The 20,844-nt window shown below is 42.0% G+C and overlaps 3 protein-coding genes across 9 annotated transcripts in view; 2 read left to right on the forward strand and 1 right to left on the reverse strand.

Moving 5' to 3' along the window:
• How (protein held out wings) overlaps positions 1-14,026 on the forward strand; it is a 37,124-nt gene extending 23,098 nt beyond the window's left edge. For 3 of the 4 annotated variants that reach the window (XM_077417830.1, XM_077417831.1, XM_077417832.1), the window contains exons 6-8: positions 406-708; positions 5,922-6,137; positions 11,084-14,026. In XM_077417830.1, coding sequence (XP_077273956.1) covers positions 406-708; positions 5,922-6,007 — 389 coding nt within the window. In that variant the 3' untranslated portion in view covers positions 6,008-6,137; positions 11,084-14,026. The remainder of the gene's footprint in view (positions 1-405; positions 709-5,921; positions 6,138-11,083) is intronic. The other variant, XM_077417833.1, reaches the window with a different exon arrangement.
• LOC143903842 (transmembrane protein 177) lies at positions 589-20,734 on the forward strand. 4 transcript variants are annotated; one of them, XM_077417837.1, is made up of 3 exons: positions 589-708; positions 19,404-19,549; positions 19,628-20,734. In XM_077417837.1, the coding sequence occupies exons 2-3, from the start codon at positions 19,419-19,421 to the stop codon at positions 20,403-20,405; spliced, it is 909 nt and encodes a 302-aa protein (XP_077273963.1). In that variant the 5' UTR covers positions 589-708; positions 19,404-19,418; the 3' UTR covers positions 20,406-20,734. The 4 variants fall into 4 exon arrangements, with proteins under 4 accessions (XP_077273963.1, XP_077273960.1, XP_077273962.1 ...); XM_077417834.1 differs by lacking the exon at positions 589-708 and adding an exon at positions 18,917-19,048; XM_077417836.1 differs by lacking the exon at positions 589-708 and adding an exon at positions 19,042-19,124.
• Positions 13,448-18,969, reverse strand: Morula (anaphase promoting complex subunit morula). Its single transcript, XM_077417826.1, has 8 exons — positions 18,787-18,969; positions 17,575-18,022; positions 17,250-17,488; positions 16,991-17,171; positions 16,593-16,818; positions 16,294-16,478; positions 15,489-16,034; positions 13,448-15,407 (listed from the first exon to the last, which is right to left on the reverse strand). Exons 1-8 carry the CDS (start codon positions 18,967-18,969, stop codon positions 14,968-14,970), a joined length of 2,448 nt encoding a protein of 815 aa, XP_077273952.1. The 3' UTR covers positions 13,448-14,967.
• Positions 20,735-20,844: the final 110 nt, after the last annotated feature.

Genomic DNA, 20,844 nt, shown 5'->3' on the forward strand with positions numbered 1-20,844 from the left:
TCGCGTTAGATAGAAGGAAGGCTTAAGAGAGATTTCGGAGAAACTTGACTGGAGATATACGTGTCTGGATTATGCGCAGCGGTTATCGAAATCAAGGTCGACTGGTGAACGAAGACGACGAATCTTCCCGCCACAGACTCCGTATATTTTTCTGTCAACTCGCCTGACCCCATTTCATATAATTTAATATGCGATACTATCATAATCATCGTTCAGAAACAAATTTCAAATTTCTCCTTAAAACTCGCTGCCTCCCTCGCTCCCAAATTTTTCCGGTTGTGCACGCAGCGGTGTCCAGTCATTGTCATAACGCGGGTGTCGCGGATGATAGCGCTCGTGGAACCGACCGTTTCGGTCGGAGGCGAGGCAGGGAAGCGTGTCATTCAGCACCACTCGCTTTTGCAGCCTGTGACGAGGAGTGGCGGCGGGTAGCCGCCGCCGCGGCAGAGACGCAGCGCCTGCTGCCGGGCCTGGCGACGCCGATGCGGACTCCGAGCGCGCCCCTGGGCGCGCCGCTGATCCTGTCGCCGCGGATATCGGTGCCGACGACCGCCGCGTCTCTGCTGAACGGCTCCGGGCCGCCCGGATCGCTCCTGTCGGCCGGCGATCCTCACGGGCTCATCTACACGCCGTACGCGGACTACGCCAACTACGCCGCCCTGGCTGCCTCGCCGTTGCTCACCGAGTACGCCACTGCTGATCATTCTGGTGGGTTGTTTGCTCGTTGATCACTCCCGTTGCCGTGTCCCCCCGCGCGGCACGGAGAGAGAAACGGAGATGGTCGAAACGAACGCCTCTCCCCTCTACGTAATACGAGAAACGGGGCTTTTTATACGCGGAAATTTTTTCTTTTTTTTCTAATTTTTTAAGAGAGATGCGCGCGTAACGGAGGGAACGAAGCCGCGTGCTCTTTTATTATTTTTATTAATATTATTATACCGCATGCGGCACGTCACTGACGATTGGTGACTCTCTTTGATGGCTTCAACTGCATTTAGTCGTTCTTTTCCCGTGCTGTGAATCTCAAGAGATTAGACGAGCAACGATTAACGGAAGAAATCTTTTCGATAAGCTTATTGTCGTACATTTTTTTTATTATCTGTACGTATTATAGTACGTATAAATATTCTGCTGAGATAATGACCGTTGTAAAAAGTTGCCCGTCTAATTCCGGTACCGGTGCCAATTTTTATACATCACACGAATTCGGAAATTGTCACGGGAGAATGAAACGAAATTGAATCCAATGTTATCACCGATAGCGTTGGGCTTCGTGAAACGCGACGGACATGCACATCGCTTCGACGGGAGCGTCACCAATCGGCACGTAGCACGTACACAATCACGTAAGTTTTTAAGACGATAATTGTTAATTACGAACCGATCGCTCTTGTAGCCGTTAATTATTATTATCCACGTCGCGTCATTATCTCCGTTATCGTCATCGGTGAATCGGTCGTCGTCCCGATCATCGTCACCGTCATTATCATCTTTATCATCATCATCGTCATCATCATCGCCATCATCGTAGCGAGTTAGCGAGTACTTTTCGCGAGAATAGCTTAGGACAACCGAAATCAGTCATTTACTAGTCGCGTCAGTTCAGATATTATAATTACGTGAAAGCCTTAGCGTGTAATGTTATATGCACCGCCTTATCGAAATAATTGTGTCACGAAGATTCAGGGTTATCAATAGGTAGAGAACTGGTAGGAACGCGAACAGAACGGCTAGGCCGTGTTTCGGTAGGATTCTATCAGGAACGGTATAGGTATTAGGTATAGGAGAAGACGGGACAGTCGTACGTACTCGTCGTGCGTGCTGTATCGCGTGCAGATGTAGCTATACTAGTCTGAAAGCTTTTCTTTCTTTCTTTTTACACCGATTTTCGTGCCGTTCACCAGCAGCCACGTGTTTCGCCGTCCGGAATACTTCTTTTCTCCTCGAGTCGCCTTTAGGGTAACCGCACGGTGCAATTTTTGTTCGATACAGAGGAGGATATTCTGCCTGATTAAATAGAGATTTCATATTTTTCTTCTCTCTTGAGATACTATACGTATTAATCTGGAAGATTATTCTGCAATTCAAAAATTAATCTGAAATTCAGTCTTGTGAAAGATTTTAAGAGACGTTTGTATATCTATATATCTCTCGATGTAGAAAGTACCTGGTGAAAACGAGAATAGATTATCTCTTGCTATACGAGAAATATACTTTCAAAATTGTTTTTATTGGACTCATAATTTTATTTGACTTACATTGACTTTTTAACGAGAAATATTGCTTAAAATTGGAATATCGATTTTGAGACCTATACTTTCATCTTTCGAAGATCGTGCTTATATTTACATCTCATCAGCCGGACATGATATCCTTCTCTTACAGATCGGACAAGTCTCGCACCGCGTAGGTGTAGTCCAAGGAGATCGCGGGAATCCAGCGAGGAGATGAATCGCGTTGAACTCGATCGCGTCGAAAGTTACGGCGAACCGTTAGTCAGGACAATCCCGCGGAGTCTCGTCTTCGAGAAAAGAAAGAAAAAAAAAACACGTCGAGATATTTCGGGTACGCGAGAAATCTCCCGTCCAGTCCTCCTCCACCAGTATCCAAAGTACTTCCCGTCGAGTGGTACGAGTTACTTGACTCCCTGACGCACGCGACGTTCGATGTCCGGGTCTGTTTAAAAGCCGAGCGATACCGTCCGGGAATTATACCCCTGGACGCGCGTTCTTTGTCGCGGCATACGGAAGATCGCGTCTGTCTTCCCCATGATACAAAGGCATCCAGTTACCCGGTGAATGCTCGCGCACTCGCGCGTCTTTTAACGTATAATATAGACCGTAAGGGAATGCCCTCGTGCGTATTGTCTTGCGTTGAATTTTTTTCTTACGGTTGATAAGAGATCCGTAACGCGCTGTCGCGCATTACTCAATGCAGTAATCAAAGGCCATTCTTGTTGTAGCTATTTTTACAGATACACGTGCGTGTGTACGCATTGCACGTACGTGCGTAGATATATAGATTTCACAGAGGATATATTATATATTTATTGAAGTAGACGGTATTAACGTTGCATAATATAGGTTCTTTTTTTTCTTAAAGTTTGTCTTAGAGTTCGATTTGGTAGCTCGATGACGGGAAGGGACGTGTATCGTCGTCCCGGGACGTTTCTTTTTCTTCCTAAAGAGAATAATCAACCGTTTTAATCAGTAGTCTGTCGACAGGGTGGTGATGGGTACATTAATCGAACCTTGGTGTCCGCGTTTTTTTTTTTTTTTTTTTATTCTCTTCTCTCATTTTTTTTCATCGCACATGTTCTCGCGTACACGTTCTCCGTTCACGCTTGAATTAAATTACACTTTTAACGACGATTGCAACTACAGGAAGTACTACCACTAGAAGAATCCCAATCGAATCCCTCGGGTTTGACCTAACACGCGACTAAAACAACTAATAACTCGATCCGTCCACCTCTCCTACGAAACTCACTCTACGTTGCGTCTACTCATTTTCCCTTTTGTCTTCTCTCTCGCTCCCGCCTCCATCCGGATGAAAACCGTACCTCTAATTACGTAACTCTTTGACGACCCTAACGCAGTAATTACGCGAATCGTCTAGCGCAGCGATAGTCATCTAAAAAAAAAAGAAGAAAAAAGAAACGTGAAAGAAGGAGTACTCGATTGTGAGACTTCCGAGACAGAGTAGCTTACCTTTTTTTCCCTCTCTCCTCTACGCGAGAAAGAGAGAGAGAGAGAGAGAGAGAGAGAGACGTAATCGCTGAGTTTTCACAGCTTGAAACGAATCGGTCGAGGTGATCACCGTCGATCGCACGATAGCAATCGGATTAGCGAGCAATTTAGCGAGGACTCATCGGTAATAAACACAAATTGGATCTATCGCGCGACACGCCATACGATGGCTGGTGATAGGTAGCCTATAATATAACGTACGTAGGATTCTTCTCTTTTTTTTTCTTTAGACAGGCAATATATAGGTGGAGGGAGAATATTACCCAGGGACCAAACAATATTTTGAGGACTGATGGTTCTAGCGTTTACTTGTAGTGAATCCAGACGATACGGATAAGACTATGCGTTGAAAAAGTACTTTCTCTCTTTTTTTTGTTTTCTTATCGCGCGTCCACGCCGCCCCCCTCTCTTCGCAAAAGAGCAAATAAAGGAGAATCGAATGGTGACTTTAGCGCACGTATTTATACAGATTATGTTATAGACACGTAATACTCTTTTTGATGTGGCATAGTCTTTAAGTAATATTTAAATATTTAAATATGCAAATCGTGTATATATATGTACACACATATATCATTATCGCGTACGAGCTATATATTATATATTATTTTATACGTTTATTTAATTTTATTTTTATAAAGATTTAGCCGTTTATATAGATATATTTATACGAGGTTGAGGGCCGAAGCAACGGGTAGACGTTAATCCCAATACTCATTGTTGTTAGGAACGAGTAGAATGGTTGGATACATTTCTAGCTTACATGACAAAGACTTACCTGATTTCACTGACAAAAATCAAAAGTGTGATGTTGAGACGCGCGCGAAAGAGCGAGAGGTTTCCCGGTTATCAGCAATAGCTTCTATATATTTAACGAGTTTTATATTTTATATGTATACACGCACGCGCAAAAATCTGTCCGATGTACCTAGAAACAAGCGCCGATACGGGAGGTCATATCTATATGGTAGACTCGCTTCAATAGTTAATAAGTAAGTAAGTACGTGTCTCTCCGACGAAGCCGCGTTTCGCTTCGCTGTGGGAAAGCCGGGATTATGTTGTTTTTATTTTAATATGGAGTTTCAGGGACGCACGAATTCACTGACGATTTACAGTATTCTTACATAGTGTTCTGGTAGGCGAGCTTGCCCCGCTACAGGCCTAAAGAATACGAGCCGAGCGTGAGCTCACGAGAGATTTGGGACGAGCACGCGAGACATGGTCGCGTGTCAAAAAGCGTCACGCGAGTCGCCGCTCCATCGAGATGTCTTTGAATAAAGTGATCCCGAGGCATTCTGTATAGCGATGACATTAATATAAACGACGCGAAATCGGTAATTCGATCACGCGTTCTTGAAGTCGTGTCTTCAAGGGGAAAATAAAGAATTAAGCGCGATGCCTTTAAAGTCTCGTTACTCAAAGACATTTCGGCGTTGTTTAATACCGAGAAGCAATCATCTCGGTATTGAATTTAGAGAGCAGCAACGTGTCTCCGTATATTCCACGCTCGCGATGCTCAAGTAAGGAAACAAAGGGCATCCTTACGGTACACGAAACGGGTGTCGCGCGTTACCATATTTCCGCAGTATTTCTACCGTATTCGCAGTATTTTCCGCGCATGTTTCAGGCATTTAGTGGCTTCCGCGTTTAAAGCCCCTGAAATACAATTGTTCAACGATCGTGAGCTCACGCTGGTCGTAAGCTGGAGGTAACGATCAGCATTAATCCGGCGACGCCACCACGAGAGCCAATTGACGGGGTATAGGGGTGGCTTTTACAAAATCGAGGCAACTCGCCCTTATCCCGTTGGCGTCGTGGCGGCGTCGTCGCTAGAACCCGTTGCACAGAGAAAAAGAAAAAAGTGATTCTTCCCCGCAAGTGTATCATAAATTAGTAAAATTAATAGCGTAAACAAGTGAAATCCAAATTTGCCGTGTCTGTGTCAATAGGGTGCAATACAGATTTTCTTTGTGGCACGGGTTCCTCCCCCCCCCCCCCGATGTGTGTCTTTTCTTTTGCACTGATAATAGCGGCAGGATTCTAGATTTTTTTAGCGGACCGAGACGGACGGGCGCGGACCCCTTGCGGGTCCGCGTGCGGCGAAAAGTGATCGTGCGCCGGAAGTGACGGTCCCTGCTGACCATACTCATGCTGTGTGTATGTTGGCGACAGGCGCAGCGGCGGCCGCCGCCAAGCAGCGTAGGCACCTGGGTCAGATCCGCGAGCACCCTTATCAAAGGGCCGGCGCTCTCTCGTGAACACACAGAGACGATGCGAGTACACAGAGAGAGCGAGAGAGAGAGAAAGAGAGAGAAAAAAGAAAGCGAGAGAGAGAGAAAGAGCGAAAAAGAGAGATACAGAGCACTGTTCCCGCGCCACCGCGGAAAGGTTAGTGTCTGCACAGGCAGTTCTCAATTAAGTTCTCTCTTTTGTCCTCTTATTTTTTTATCTTTTTTTTTCCTCCAACGTCTTCACCATCTTCCTTGCGGTCTCGATGTCGGAATGGCCGAGGCGCTTTTCTCCTCTCGCGACGAAGCGGTCGCTAAAACTAGGTTGACGCAAGAGGCTCATCCACTCATCTTTGTATTAGAAAAAAAATCGGAGAACCGCGATTCTTTGGAAAAGGAGTTGAACGATTTCGCTTTAACTGAAATGGAACAATATTGGAGCCCGTGGACAGCAAGTCTCCTTGAATCTACTGGAGTCTTGATTTAACAAACGTGAATCTTTTGTATCAACCCGATGTACTTCCGTTTCGGCGAACGTTTCGAACACTTGATAAAACGTTCCGATAACTTTTATTATTGCGTATATTAATCTAGCGAGAGCTATCTGTATTTGAATAATTGCGAATTTATTGAGCAGAGCGCCCAGACCATTCCGATCAGACTTTTATTTATATTTATATATATATATACGTAGCTTTTTTTATGTATGACGAGACCCGCGCTCAGGGCCCGTGTTTTGGCTCGTGCTAAAGCCGCGGCGAAAATACGAGCCTTTCACACGTGTCTCCGCCACGAGCGTGCTGCTGTTCGGGAAGCTTTCACTCGGGCTGGCGGAGGCTGGAGCCTCCAGCTGCCAGCGCGAGAACGGGCAGCCAGCAACGGTGGCGTGTGCGTGCGTGTATGTGCACGCGCGCGTCTCGTCCTGTGTATGTACCTGACGCCGCACCGATACATTACGCCGTTATAGATCTCCGGTGACCGGTGACGGATGAATTGATTAATGTCGCAATATATCCCCCTGCCTACCGAAAAAGAGAAAAATAAAAGAGTGATAGAGGGATACAGATCGAACCGACCTCGGATCTTTACAACGGTGGAGAGCCGCGTAACTTTCATTTAGCCGCAATAGTACGCGAGTCGAAGTAACGGGAAAGAAAGGGAGAGGTAGAAAGAGAGAGAGAGAGAGAAAGATCACGCACGGATTGACGTGTGGGGCGGAGGGAAAGAGAGCGAGAAAGACTCGTTTCTCTCGGCTTAGGGCCGGCGCAGGAATCGGGCGCTAGGCGTCCGGAATGTCGAAAGCGTGTGTCTGGTATTTCATGCGTCTAAAACGAACCGTGCAACGCGCGAAATCGAACGCGAGAGCTCCGTTCCGTGGTCTTTCGAGCCGAGTCACTCGCGCTTGCAAGCGTCGCCGTTTCGTCTGAGGAAGCGACGCAAAAACCGTTTACGATTTTCCTCCTTTCTTTTCACATATCTGTAAAGCTTGCGCGCGTGTGAAAGAAGAACCGGAATGTTCGAACGTGGGAAAAAATAATTGATTCGATTTTCTTGACGCGAAAACGTTTCGGACGGAGTCGCCTGGAGCAGATTCCGATTAATTCAATTGAGTAATATCCGCGGTTGTCGGGATCGCGAACGCAACATGGGTGCGCACCTTCTCAACGAAGGTTTTACACGTGTCTTCGGTTACCCGACGTGTTGCTTTGACCGCGACGGAGGATCATTCGCTCGGGTGAAAATAGAGCGCACGAACAACACCTTGCGTCTGGCCGAATCTATAATTAGATTCGCGGCCGAGAGGAAAATTGTAAAATACGGCTCGCTGCATGGGATGCCGAGGTTCACAGATCCACGGAGAATTTACGGTCGTTCGGAGATTCGAAAGATTATTCTTGTTATCATTGTCATTTTCGTGTTATATCGGTCCTTCTCTCGATATAAATTTGTTACGAGACCGAGACGTGCGTCGCGTGGTCGCGGAGCGGATGTTCGTTCCGCTTGCAGACGCGAGGATCCTCTCTCGGTATATCAATCACGCCGCGATTAGCAAAGAGCTCCCAGAACCGTCGAGATACCGGAAAAACCCCCCACGAAAACCCTCTCACGCGAAGGTTTTATTTATATTCGCTTTGTTACACACAAAAGATTTCCCCGCGTGAGCATCACAGGGCGTCAATCCAGAAACTGTTGTCCGATATTAATAGACCGCCTGCTCCCGAGAGATACATATTTTCGTTGCGCGAATGAAAAAGGGATGGTAACGCGGTACGAAGCGAAGGTTTTATGCAACGCGCGCGTCGATTCGGCCCGTCGCCTAAACCGCGATAAATTGTTTCACTTTTTGCCTCGTCGCGTTAAATCGCTTTAAAAAAGTGCCTTCCACATTGATTTCCTTTCGCGATTAACGGTCCGAGTTTGAAAAGAAAAGGGAAGCAGAGTAAACCGCGAAAGTGTGGACAATGCTGCCGGAGATGGCATCTCTCTCCCGTCCTTTTTACATATTTTATCTCACTAACAAGTAATTTTTTTTAATACATAATTGACATTCCTTATCATAGACGCAATTTCATCCATTATATAGGACGCACAACTGCACCATCTTTATTTATAAAAAAAAAGAACTAACAACGACGCTCTACCTACATACATACAGGACACACACATGCACAAATCGCGTACAGGTGCACGTATATTCGGAGCGCGAGAATTATTCTTCAAACGAAACATTTGTCGCGAATAAAAATTGCTTACATTGCAATTTTTATGCAGAACATTCCTTTCCTATGACGAGTTTTCGTGCCAATTCGAATATACGTGCACACTGACATAAAACACACACACACACACACACACACAAACCAGAGTACATATACAGCGTATATGAATTAGATATGTTTGCGCGAAGTCTTTTTTGTTTGAACCTTTTGTGTGACGTCTTATATATTTTTTACAAATTAGATTAGAAGTGGTTTTGGATTAAAGAACTTAATTTTACGTATTTTTTAGAGTATTTTAGATAATTTAGATGATGTAGATTGTTTATAAAAATTTTAATTTAATAATCGTGTATTACCTTACTTTTTATGTGAAATAATTTGTTTGTTTATTTCGAAAGAATTAGTATACAAAGAAGTTATTCAATTGTATTTAATTCGCACAAGTACACATATGCATATATACATACACAAATCCGTATGTACATAAAGGATATTCCACAAGTTTCGGATTAATCGATATTGGAAGGTTCCACGATGAAACTATGTTTAACTGATAATCACGGTAGTTGAGATAAACTTTACTTAATTTGATTTTATTCAATTTTAAATATAACGCTCTTCCGGATATAATATCGCTGCTTTACCTTGAATCTAAAATATCTTTTAAACAGCGAAATGTCACAAGTTTAAGTTTTGCTCTGATGAACATAATCAGAGCCCGTATTTTTTTTATAAGTATTATCAATGAATTGAACGATCGTAATTGTCGTCAGTCAATCCGTACGAATTGCCAAGAGATCTCGAATGACTCGAATCCAAGAATTCTCAAGACGTCAAATCGTTATTTATCGAGACACAACGGTTTTAAAATCGAAGAACAGCTATTTCGCCACGCTCTCCTTTTCGCGCGCGCGTACGAGTTCCTCGTCGAATCTCCATTTATCACCCGATCCACACACAACTCACGTTATTAAATATACTGTGTAAACAGGCCTGTTTAATGGCGTCTATTAATAATAATATGCTTCTCTTAAAAAAATAAGGAATGCCTCGAATTGTACTACAGATATCTGTCCTATGTATGGCACATGCAACACTCATGAGCCTCTGACACCTGCTTGCTGATGGGACATTAATCACTAAAGATCAATAGTGATCGGTATCAATAATACCACCGTAACTATGTAATCGGAATTTCGTTGTGTAATCTTTCTCATTTACCGGTGCTAATGTGGTGGCAGGTGCACACCCAGGCTGCCTGTCTGAAAAAAAAAAAATCGCTATAATGTTCGGAAATAACGCAAATCCACGTGCGTGTGTAACGGTAGCGATTAACAGATAGTGATCGATCATCGATTTTTTTTCCACTCGATCGTTTCTTCTTTTTTTTTATTTTGGCTGATATCTGACATATACAGGCAGCTACATTCTTTTACGACCGCCGTGAGGTAAATGCATCAGTGAACGATCGGCTAATCTTTTTAATTGAACTTTTCGCAGCATTTGCATGTCTATTTTATTAATGGGAGATCACGATTCTCGATCGTCGTTAACATCGAAAGTATAAAGTACCTTGTTGATAACAAGAGTGGAGTATCGGAACACACGATAAAATCGCCGGATGACTGATTGCGATAAATGCGATCGCTGATGAGCGTGTAATTAGAAACCGATGGAGTATATCGCGCGCGTTCACTGGTGCATCCAGCCTGACGAGCGAGTTATTACAGCGATGTGTAATCCATCGATTTGTACGACTTTTGTGCGCGCGCGGGGAGGGTATCGCGAGCCGTATCACTTGGGCGGAAAACGAACGGGTCTAATAGTCATGGACATTTGTCGAGATAACAAAGTCAGTGCCAGTTTGACGCTCGATATATACGAATAACGATCGAACGTTCGTTCTTCCACGCGAATTCCGCTGGATTGTTTATCTTGTCATGACGCGTACAAGTCGAATGCTTCACACTAATAATATTACAAGTAGCTGGTGCAAAGCAATGCTTCGTCGTCGTCGAGAGTCCTCCTGGGCCCGATCGAGCGCGTTTCTACACGCGCGCGATCGGCGCGGCGCGAGGCCGATAATTGGAAGACGACAGTCTTCTCGCGAGCGGAGGAGTCTCCAAGTTCTAACGCATTCGCACGGCACGACACTCTGAAAGAAAAACTCTAACTTTGACATCATGAGGATTTGGCGTGCCGGATTATGCTGTACGACACGCGCACGAGAAACCGGAAGCGTTGCTTTTCACCACTAACTATTTATTTCTCTCAGCTGGCGAGCTACTAGATACTTAATGTTAACGTCGGTCAGTCATAATCAGATTACTAACAAAACTGTTTTTTCTTTTCTTTCTTGTTAACCCCGGTTGCCCGTGGCCTGTAGGCTTGGAGTGCTAACAATGGATATCCACTCGCCCCGTGCTAACACCTGGACTCTGGAACAGCATCCCGCGTTCGATCGGTTCACCAACCAGCCGACCACCTTCGCCGTCCGTCCGCGTCGCCAGCCCCGTTCGTCAAGCTTATCCATCATCCTGTACCCTCTCAAATGTTCGGAAACGTTATAGTTTTTCTCGAGCGCGTCTCGGCGATCGACGGACGTCGATCGCCGATTGGAATCCGAGCCACTTCGCGCCGTCGTAGCCCCCGTCTCGACGGCACGAATTATTATCTCACTTCGCAAAAATAAGAAAAAAAAAACGGTAGCGTTGCGAGGTGCATTAGCATAATATACGGAGATTGGGGGGAGGGACGCTATATATATATGTTTTATATAATATATGTGTTTATATATAAATATATATTACATATTTTATATAGAATCCCCGCACGCGTCTTTTTACGAGTAAACGCGAGAGACTATTACGGGCTTGTCTTGGACGTGAGTCAGGTATGCGCAATTCAGTGCAACGTTAGCGGTATTAGCAACAGTAGTTTTTAGTAAGAATTTTAGTTTACCAGATATTTTTACTCTCCCATAGGGGAGGAGAATTTTGTTGTAGCACGCGCGCGCGATGTGTCTCCGAAGTATTTTATTTTCTCTCTCTTCTCGCGGCGGCGATGAAATTGTTGTTCGCGTTTTTCCCCAGTACTTACGACTACGCTGGCACCTCCCCGTCTCTGGAGATGGCAGCGCGAGAATGCGACAACATTAACTTAATTGATATATTTTTCGCGCATTTTTAGAGCTGACTCCTGGAGAAAGGTGTCGCGCGAGAAAAAAAAATTAACAGACAAGAAGAAAATTCGCGAGATATTCGCAAAGAGCTCTTCGAGGACCTCGTCGAAGGAAATTGATGCCAATGTGTCTTCCTTTTTTCTCGCGCGACACACCTCTCACGTCGGAGAAACTGTCGAAATTCTGTACAACTCTCTCGCATAAATGTGCCTTATTGTAATATTAACGTAGTGCGGTGTAGCCGCGTTACCGTTCTAGATTAAAGCTTTGTTATCGATAGGCTCTATGTAGTAGCGTTAGAACTGTGCAATCAAAATTTAACTTTCTCACGACATGTATATCCCTGGAAGGAGAAGGGCAACGCCGCGGTTAGATCGCTCTCCTAACGATCCTTCTCGTTAGATCGCGAGAAGGACTGTTGGGAATATCCTAGAATCGCGAATATCCCGAAGAGAAGGCTTTAAAAGTATGCGTCGTGTGCGGATGCACGAGAGAGAGCTACATGTATATATTGTTTCAGCTGAAAGTATTAGAAGTGCTATTCGCAGAGAATATTTCTAGGACGTCAATGTGCAATACACGTTGATGAGAAAAAAGTGGCAGGGCGTCCAAGGTGGACGCAAATAAATTGCAGATTTTAACTTTACGAAAAACTTATAATTCAAACCGCAGGATTATCGAGTAGATACGTACAGTTGCATAAATATCGATAAGACGCGTCGATATTATCGGGCGAAACGACGAAAGTAAAAAACGATAGAAGTATCGCGACCTATTGTTATAACTTTCTACGACGCAGAATTATTTTGCGAGATATTATAATCATATGAATATAAAGAAAAAAATGTAATCTCTGTCTACATACGTGCAAAGAGTGTTTGCGTGAGAGAGTGACTTACTTAATATCGACTTTATCATTAGAGAGTTGCACCACTTTTAGGTCTGCCATATTGTACATGTAACGATTAAGAAAACGATATCAAGTTGCACGCGTTATATAACTCCTGTATAGTCATTCATGTGTCAAATGTTATACTCGTTCTCTTTCGACAGATATTTTTTGAATTTTTGTCCGAGAAGTGTACCTCCTATGTGTACCGATAGCTTGGTCCTTCGTGTATATATAAGCGTTGAAAAGTATACACGCACACATTTAAGAGTGATCTGAAATCTACTTAAGTTCTCAACGTAAAAAAAAAGTATATCCGATATATATTTTATTATTGTACGTAAATAATTGATTTAACGAAATATTTTGAATATCATTGTCTTCTATTAAGTGCGATTATAATATACGAATTATATACACGCATTCGCAAGCGTGATTATACACAGAACAGATATGTATACTCTTTATGTATATGCTGTCTAATATATATATATTCGCGTGAGAACGTAAATTATTACACATGTATACACATAATGTATTATACATATGCACTGACTCAGTTGAACATCCGGACGGTATGAATAAATATCGATGCGCTTTACTTCTGCGTTAAACGGTAATATATTAATTGTCTCTTATAATTTCGAAACGAGAATCCATTTTAATGTTTGCGTTGTGTCAAAAAAAAAAAAAAAAAAAAAAAAATTATACGGTTTGTATATTATCGCAGAGCCCGCATTGCTTCATCAATTATATAAGCTACATATTGCATAAACACATCCGACCTTTATTATTATTTTTTAAAATAATTCTAATTATCATTATCGCAGAAGTAAACGCTGACGTGATTTATTTACGCCCTGTTATCGTATTTATAAATATATACAGAATAAGTTGCATAAGAAATTATGTATGTGCAAGCAATCTTGTTAGATCTTATGGCATGCGAATTTACATTTATTATTCTATATAGTTATATAGTTTTTTTGCCGAAATTTATTGTATATGATAATTTTTTAGTTTCATATTTTATTTTAATGTTGATATATGTGCAGGATATGTGGCAATATTAATGTGTAAGTGACAATGAAATCAATTCTGTTTTCTGAAATCTCGGAAAGATCTGATTATGAATCATAGTGTACTGTACGCTACTTATGGAAGAAAATTTACAATTTACAATGAAAGTGCAAATAAAATAGTTTATACAAACATGTATAAATACTATGATGAACGGTAATAAAAATATTTTTTCAGTACTCGACACTTCCTTGACACTCGAAGGGACAAATATAAGATTACCATTTTATCAATATTATTTTTATAATTGTCAAAAAGTAAATAAACATTTCATACATCTACATTTGCTTTCACTATTAAGAAAGATTATTCCACTATTAGAGGGTAGACAACCTAAGCGAAGAAAATATACTTTTTTTACAAGTTAAATATTTAAGAAATAAATTGCATACTTGAAACTTTGGCACAATTTGATATTCTTTTATTAGTAATAAAGGAATTCCAATTCTTCCTATTCAATAACCTAATGGTGGACATGATTTCGGAGTAACGAAAAATCTAAAACAAAATAAAAAAAAAAACAGATTCATAATCTAGTAAAGTGTCTCTAAAATGTATTGGAAGCAAAATTTTAAAAAAATTTATTTTTTATTTTATTGAAGAAAATGCAATTTTGCACTTTTCTGCAATTAAAATATTTCTTTTTAAATTTTGTTCGAAATTCTGTTTAAAAATGATGTGTTTCCGATTTTCCACATTTGTTTTCACATTTTAAATATTATTTTTAATAACATGTGAAACATTTTTGAAAGAAATTGTTGGAGCTGTTTTCGAAAATTCATGTCCATCACCAGATACGGACCTGTTTTCTTTTATTACCAATAATATCCGTTTATTAATGGGAAATAACGCGAAAATTATTAATAAGTTTTAACAACTCTTTTTTCAAAGTAAACTTTAAAATTTATACAGAATCATGTGCCAAAATTTCAAATACTCAAGTTTTTTATTTCTTAAATAGTTAATTTAAAAAAAAGATGAATTTTTGTCAAGGTTGTCTACCCCCCTAAGAGAGAGGTACTTTTATATACAAAAAATATCGCTTGATATAATATTTAAAATTATTTTCTTATCGTTACAATAAATACACTCGATATGAGATAGAGGATCCTTTATTTCTTTATAACTTCGGTAATCGATAGAGACTACCGGAGAGCAACAGCTGATGTTCCCTGACTTTTCTGTCCAGAAACTGCCTTAGTTCCGGCAAACCGCATTCCACGGCACCCGGTCCTTGCGACGCGAACATTTTCAACATCTGATGAATCCTTTCTATTGGCAATGAATCCAGATTCGTCAACATCCCAACAATGTACGACCAGAATACCTGTAGTTCCTCCTCTCTCTGATCGCTGGCTGAAGCCATTGCGCTTTCAGCCTCTTCGTCCTCGACGATGTCGGTCGATAAACGACTCTTGGACGTACTCTCCTCTTGCAGAATAAACACGTCACTAGATGTCTCCTTCAGAAGGCCTTGCGACACCCAGAATGACATCTTGCGTCGCAGAACAGTCGCCGGTGCGTGCATCACCTCCGCCAGATCTTGCAAAGTCCACTCATCTGCAAAACAAATTTAACTTAAGAGCGACCGTCTCACTATGCGTTTATAGTCAATTCAACAAATCATCAACACGTTCTTACTTTTATCCTGGAAGTGCAAGATAATCGTTGCGTGCACCGGCGTGACGTTTATATCCAGCTTTCTGTCCTTCAATTCGATTTCCAGGCTCACATTTCCCAAGTGAGGCTTCCAGCAGAGCGTTCTGTTTCCCTTCAAAGCCTCGAACGCCTTTACGTATTTGTTCAATTGATTCTGCACGATGCTCGGCAGTTTCAATTTCCAGTCTTCTTTAAACGGCGGCCAGAACTGCGCCGATAGTATAAGCGCGGAAGTGGGAAAAAGTTCCCTTTGCAAGTTGTAACTGGTGTCAGAGTGGATGTTACCGTCTATCCTTTTCGAATCGTAAACGTCCTTCAGCATGACTTCGCAGTAATGCAGCTGATTCTCTCCGAATCGTCTTTTCAACAACTCCAAGTGACGTATCTCGCGTTCGGTATGATAGTTGAGTTGCGAGAGTAGTCTATCCGCCAGCAACGTGCGATACTCGTTGACGAATAAGTCCTGGCTGCCGTAAACGTTCACCAGCGTAGAAATTATGTCAGACACTTTACGCTGTGTCGACTTAGCTGGAAAAATAAATCCTCATTTATAAAAAACACCTTTAATATTTCGGTGAGTATATAAATGTTGAAATTCTTTTTTGTGACTCAATTTCGATCTAAATCTTAATTTGGAGATATATACATATATCTTAAATCCAGTTCGGAAATATAATCATAGTGATAAACGCGATTTAGAGGAACACCGATTTTGTAGTGAAAAATTCACGCTCGAAGTCAACGATAAAAGAAAAATTTCGCGCTATAATAGAGCTTCGCGATTTACCGGGATCAGCGTCGACCGGATCCGGCAACCATTTCTCCCAATCTTCAGACTCATCGTCCGCCGAACCGTCGTCCAGCTGCAGGCACTCGCCCCTCACCAATTCATCGGCTAACTCGCTGGGTGAATCATCAAGCAGGCTATTAACGACGGAACGTACGGTGTCTTCTCTGCTCCTCAAGTAGCATCTAAAGAGTAAATTGGACTTGACAAAAACTGAACTTTTTAGCTTTTTGCATTAAAATTCTACATGTCGCGTGTTACAGATCGTAATTTTAGTGCGATAAAGCAAGGGATCTCACTTAATAGGCTCCGTAACAGTTTCTAGAAGAACTCCAGTTGGATCGAGGTGTTTGAGCGCTTTAATCGCGGCAATATAAGCGGTCACTATATCCGGGGTATTCACACCGGCATGCAGAAGCCTCGTTTTGATCGCTTCCTGCAGATTCTTAACCAGGACCTTCCGCTTATCGGTTCTCTCTAAACAAATTCGGAGATCGTCCACCGCGGGTTGCGACTCGGGATATTCTAGAGAAAAATGTGGCGCATAACTGTACGCAATCGCAAATAAATCGCAAATAAATGTCAGACACTTTACGCTGTTTCAACTTAGCTGGAAAGATAAATCCTCATTTAAAAAACACCTTTAATATTTCGGTGAGACAATACGAATATTTGTAGATGTACAAGCTAAATGTACCTATTATTATGTTAAAGAGATGATCGATTCTTATGTTGGTGTACGTTTCGTACAGATAATGAGACAACTTCTGCTTAAACTTGTTTATGGCGTCGCGAATTTCGTCGCCAAGTGCTTCCGTGTTCGAGAAACCACCGGAGTAAACTCTTATCAGCCACTTCATGACGACAGTCTCGAGCCACTGAAAAAATCATATGCAATAACAACGTGTCATTATTGCACAATTATATAATATATATATTAGATAACGAGAACCAACATTTTCTAACGAGGCCAACTGTGACGCATCAAACGTCTTGTCGCATTTTTGAATTACGTGATTCTCGATACGAATATGGATCAGCGACGTGAGTACGTTTCCTACAAGTCTCTCCAATAGCTCCAGCTCGATTAATTTTCTGTTTGTCTCGTGAAACATGTAAACTATCATCTGGCACCGGCAGTTCTCCACTTCCTGGGCACATCTTGTGCACTGGATCTCGCTGGCTGACACGTCCGCTTTAAAATAACATATATTTCTATAATATTTAACGTATTTCAGACAAATCACAGATACAACGCAAATAATAAATGGGAATGTTTACCTTGCGACGAGTTGTCCAAAATGCAAAATATGTTGAACGCGATTTTATAAAAGTGTCCTATGATACATTCGTGGCACAGAGGTAACTGGCTCAGTAACGTCGCTCTCACGATAAGCCTGAATCGTGCCTCTATATCTATATCGTCCTTGCCCCTTGGTAGAGAACATTCCGCGCCTTTGTTCTGCCTTAAGTATTCTAGCTTCTTTAGAACCGGCAGAAATTCCACGAGATGTTCGTACAGATCATCGACAGCAGACTTGAACAATTCAAAGCCCCGTTGGCCATCCTCTGTGTACTCGAACTTCTTCCAGAATGCCGGGGCCACGTAACAACGAATGTACTGTTCTATGTTATGAATCACGATCTCTATGACGTAGTACGTCGACTTGAGCAATCGTATAACTTCTACTAAATTCATAAATTCTTCCTCCGTACATTCCTCTTTAACCTGAAAGAAAAAGATCATTATGCATTTCTTGGAGTAAGAATTAGAAAAAAGAATCCTTCACTGAATTATACATCTCAATACAATAATAATAATAATATATAGGTATACACTAGGTTTCTTTTTTCAATTTTTATTGCGGTCTTCCTAAAACTTGTTAAATTTTTTGATACATATCCATTCGAATATCGAGCAGATATTAAAGCTATAAATCTCTGAATAATATAATACTTAAGTTATCCAAAATAAATGTCATTTAATAATCAAATTTAAGCGTTTGATATATCAGCATCTTACAATATCCAATATCAAAACCGGAATTCACGAGTTATTCGCATCCTAAATAGAACAGAAAAGTCAAAATAATGTCAATTTGACTTTTCTATTCTACTTGGGATGGAACTGCAAAAAAGGGAAATTAATCGCAAAATGCGATATACTAAAATTTATTAAAAATTACATAAAATTTGGTCTATCTGTTAGCAAATTCGTGTTCGTTCTCCTCGCGCGTTTACTCTTGACTACATTGCAGTTATCGTTGTCGTTATATTGTGCAGGTATAATATATAGTAAAAAAGTTAGGAGACGACATCATAACGTTAAGAATTATCGTTAAGAATCACAGAACAAATGTACTGACACGTGTACCATGTCCATATTGAGGTTACGATTTCATACCGTAATTTCGTCGTCGATATCGTAAAGGACATGCCGTTATTAAAGACGCAAATTTATGATATACAATGTACACCGTACGTTGCACGTACCTTTTCTCTAATTATTGGAAATACATGGTCTAATTGATCGAAGAAATCACTCGATTTCAACTCTACCCTCGCCATGTTTAGAAGCTGACTGAGCACTTGAGCACACCTAAGCCTGAGCACGAGCACGCTAGCACCATGATGGAAGAATACTATTATAATACTATTATGGTATTCTTCCATCATGGCTAGCACGCACGCGGCACGGGCACGGCGCACGGGTCAGGACCACGTGACTGACGGGTCGGGATGGGATGGCGCACATGTAAACAAGTTGCCCAATTTAGGTTATGTTGTGTTAGGTTAGGATTCACGATTTAAAGGAAGCAAAGTGAAGAGAAGTATAAGAGATTTCTTGGAACTCTTTTATATACCATAGAGTGACTTGGATCAAACTCCAATTTAGAGCTTGTCGAGTAACATTTGCAGCATTTTATCAATGTAATTGGAATTATTAATTTTTTAAAGTCGGAATACATATGTGTAACATAATCGGGAGTTCTGCCGCGCAAGTAACTCTGCAGGTCGTTAATTTAATCGCCGGTTAATCAAAGTCGATCGAGGCCGCCGTCAGAGAAATGTGATACAAATATTGGAAGAGTGCACGTCTTTGTTTTCAGAATTGCCGTGCGAACATGAATGTATTTTCATTCAAGTATAGAAACGTGATTCTGGGGGTGACTGCGATCGCCGTTGGATATTGTGCGGTCCTCACGCCACACACTGTCTTCCTGAACAAATACAGATACATGGTGGCCAGATATCAGTGAGTAGTAAAAGGTTTTAAGAATTGCTTTCTTACTCCAAACCCGCGACTTGATGTCCTCCTCTTCTGAACGCACAGAATGTCCAAGGAAGTGCCGTTAGGCTCTAAAATCCAAGAGAGAATTCAGAAGGTAATGGACGACTTGAAGCTGCCCGACGACGTCAGGAACGCCATAAAGCCCTTCAGCGCGTTCGGCTTCGACACGTTACACGCCGGCACTCTCAACGCCAAGTACGGCGCGATACTGGGTATACCCGTTAACTTCGCCAACACGGCGGAGCAGCTCCGCGAAAATCTGTGCGTCAAGGAGGAGCCGGTGGATTGGACGCGGCAGGACGCGCGGATCTTCCTGGAAGCGGCGATGCTCTCCGAGGACGCGCAAAAGTTCGCGATAGCGCGCGAGATCCTGCGAATCCAGGCGGAGGAGCCGTATTTCAACTCGCTCGTGCTCGTTCTGACCGTAGCGGCCCTGTGGACACTCTGCAGCGTTGTATCGTACAGATTTAGATTGCGCGAGGGCAATGCGACAGTGCGGCGTATATTTTACGCGGTCTTCACCTTATTCGGTGTAATACTGTGGCTCGGGGTGAAGGACTATCGGAGCAATCAGCTCGACACGAGGGACGACGAAGCCCTGTGTCGTTTAGGACCCGAATATATCAAGGGGGGACAGGAGTTCTACGAAAAAATGTTAATCAGAAACACAGCTCTGAGGTCTCTCTTAGGGCCGGAAGGGAAAAAAATATATACCGCTTACGGAAACGAAGAGACTTTCTTGAGACAGAAGCATATGCCGATTTCCCACAGGAAGGATTTCTTCGACTCCCATCTACGAAACTTGGAAGGTATGAAATAAATTGGTTTCTTTACACCTAGAATTTTAATCGGAGAACTTTTTTTACGCGTATACCATCAAAGATCCTTTAACGATGTCCGGCGCGCACCTCCTAGTTTTCTACTCGAAACGTGTCCTTTTTGTTTACGTAATTAACTGCATGGGTCAACTTTATTATGCGCGCGAAAAACGGTACAACACACGTCGTATGGCGAGGTGTCTTGTGGACACAAATATATAAAAAAAATCATTTAATGTATTAATTAATGTACATATATTTCTAGACGTTAGCGATACTGATGGTTGGTGATAAAATGCGATATCTATAATAAACTATTTGAAAAACAGTATTCATTGCGAATATATATTATTTAATTACAAATTATGCATATTGGTCTTTAGACCGTTGTACTTACGAGACATTGGCTGCGGTCCACTTGACGCTACAAATGCTTCGAAG

Source organism: Temnothorax americanus, unplaced genomic scaffold (assembly GCF_048541705.1).
Source record: "Temnothorax americanus isolate GAGA-0224 unplaced genomic scaffold, ASM4854170v1 Scaffold5, whole genome shotgun sequence".
In the NCBI taxonomy this organism is placed as follows: Eukaryota; Metazoa; Arthropoda; class Insecta; order Hymenoptera; family Formicidae; genus Temnothorax; species Temnothorax americanus.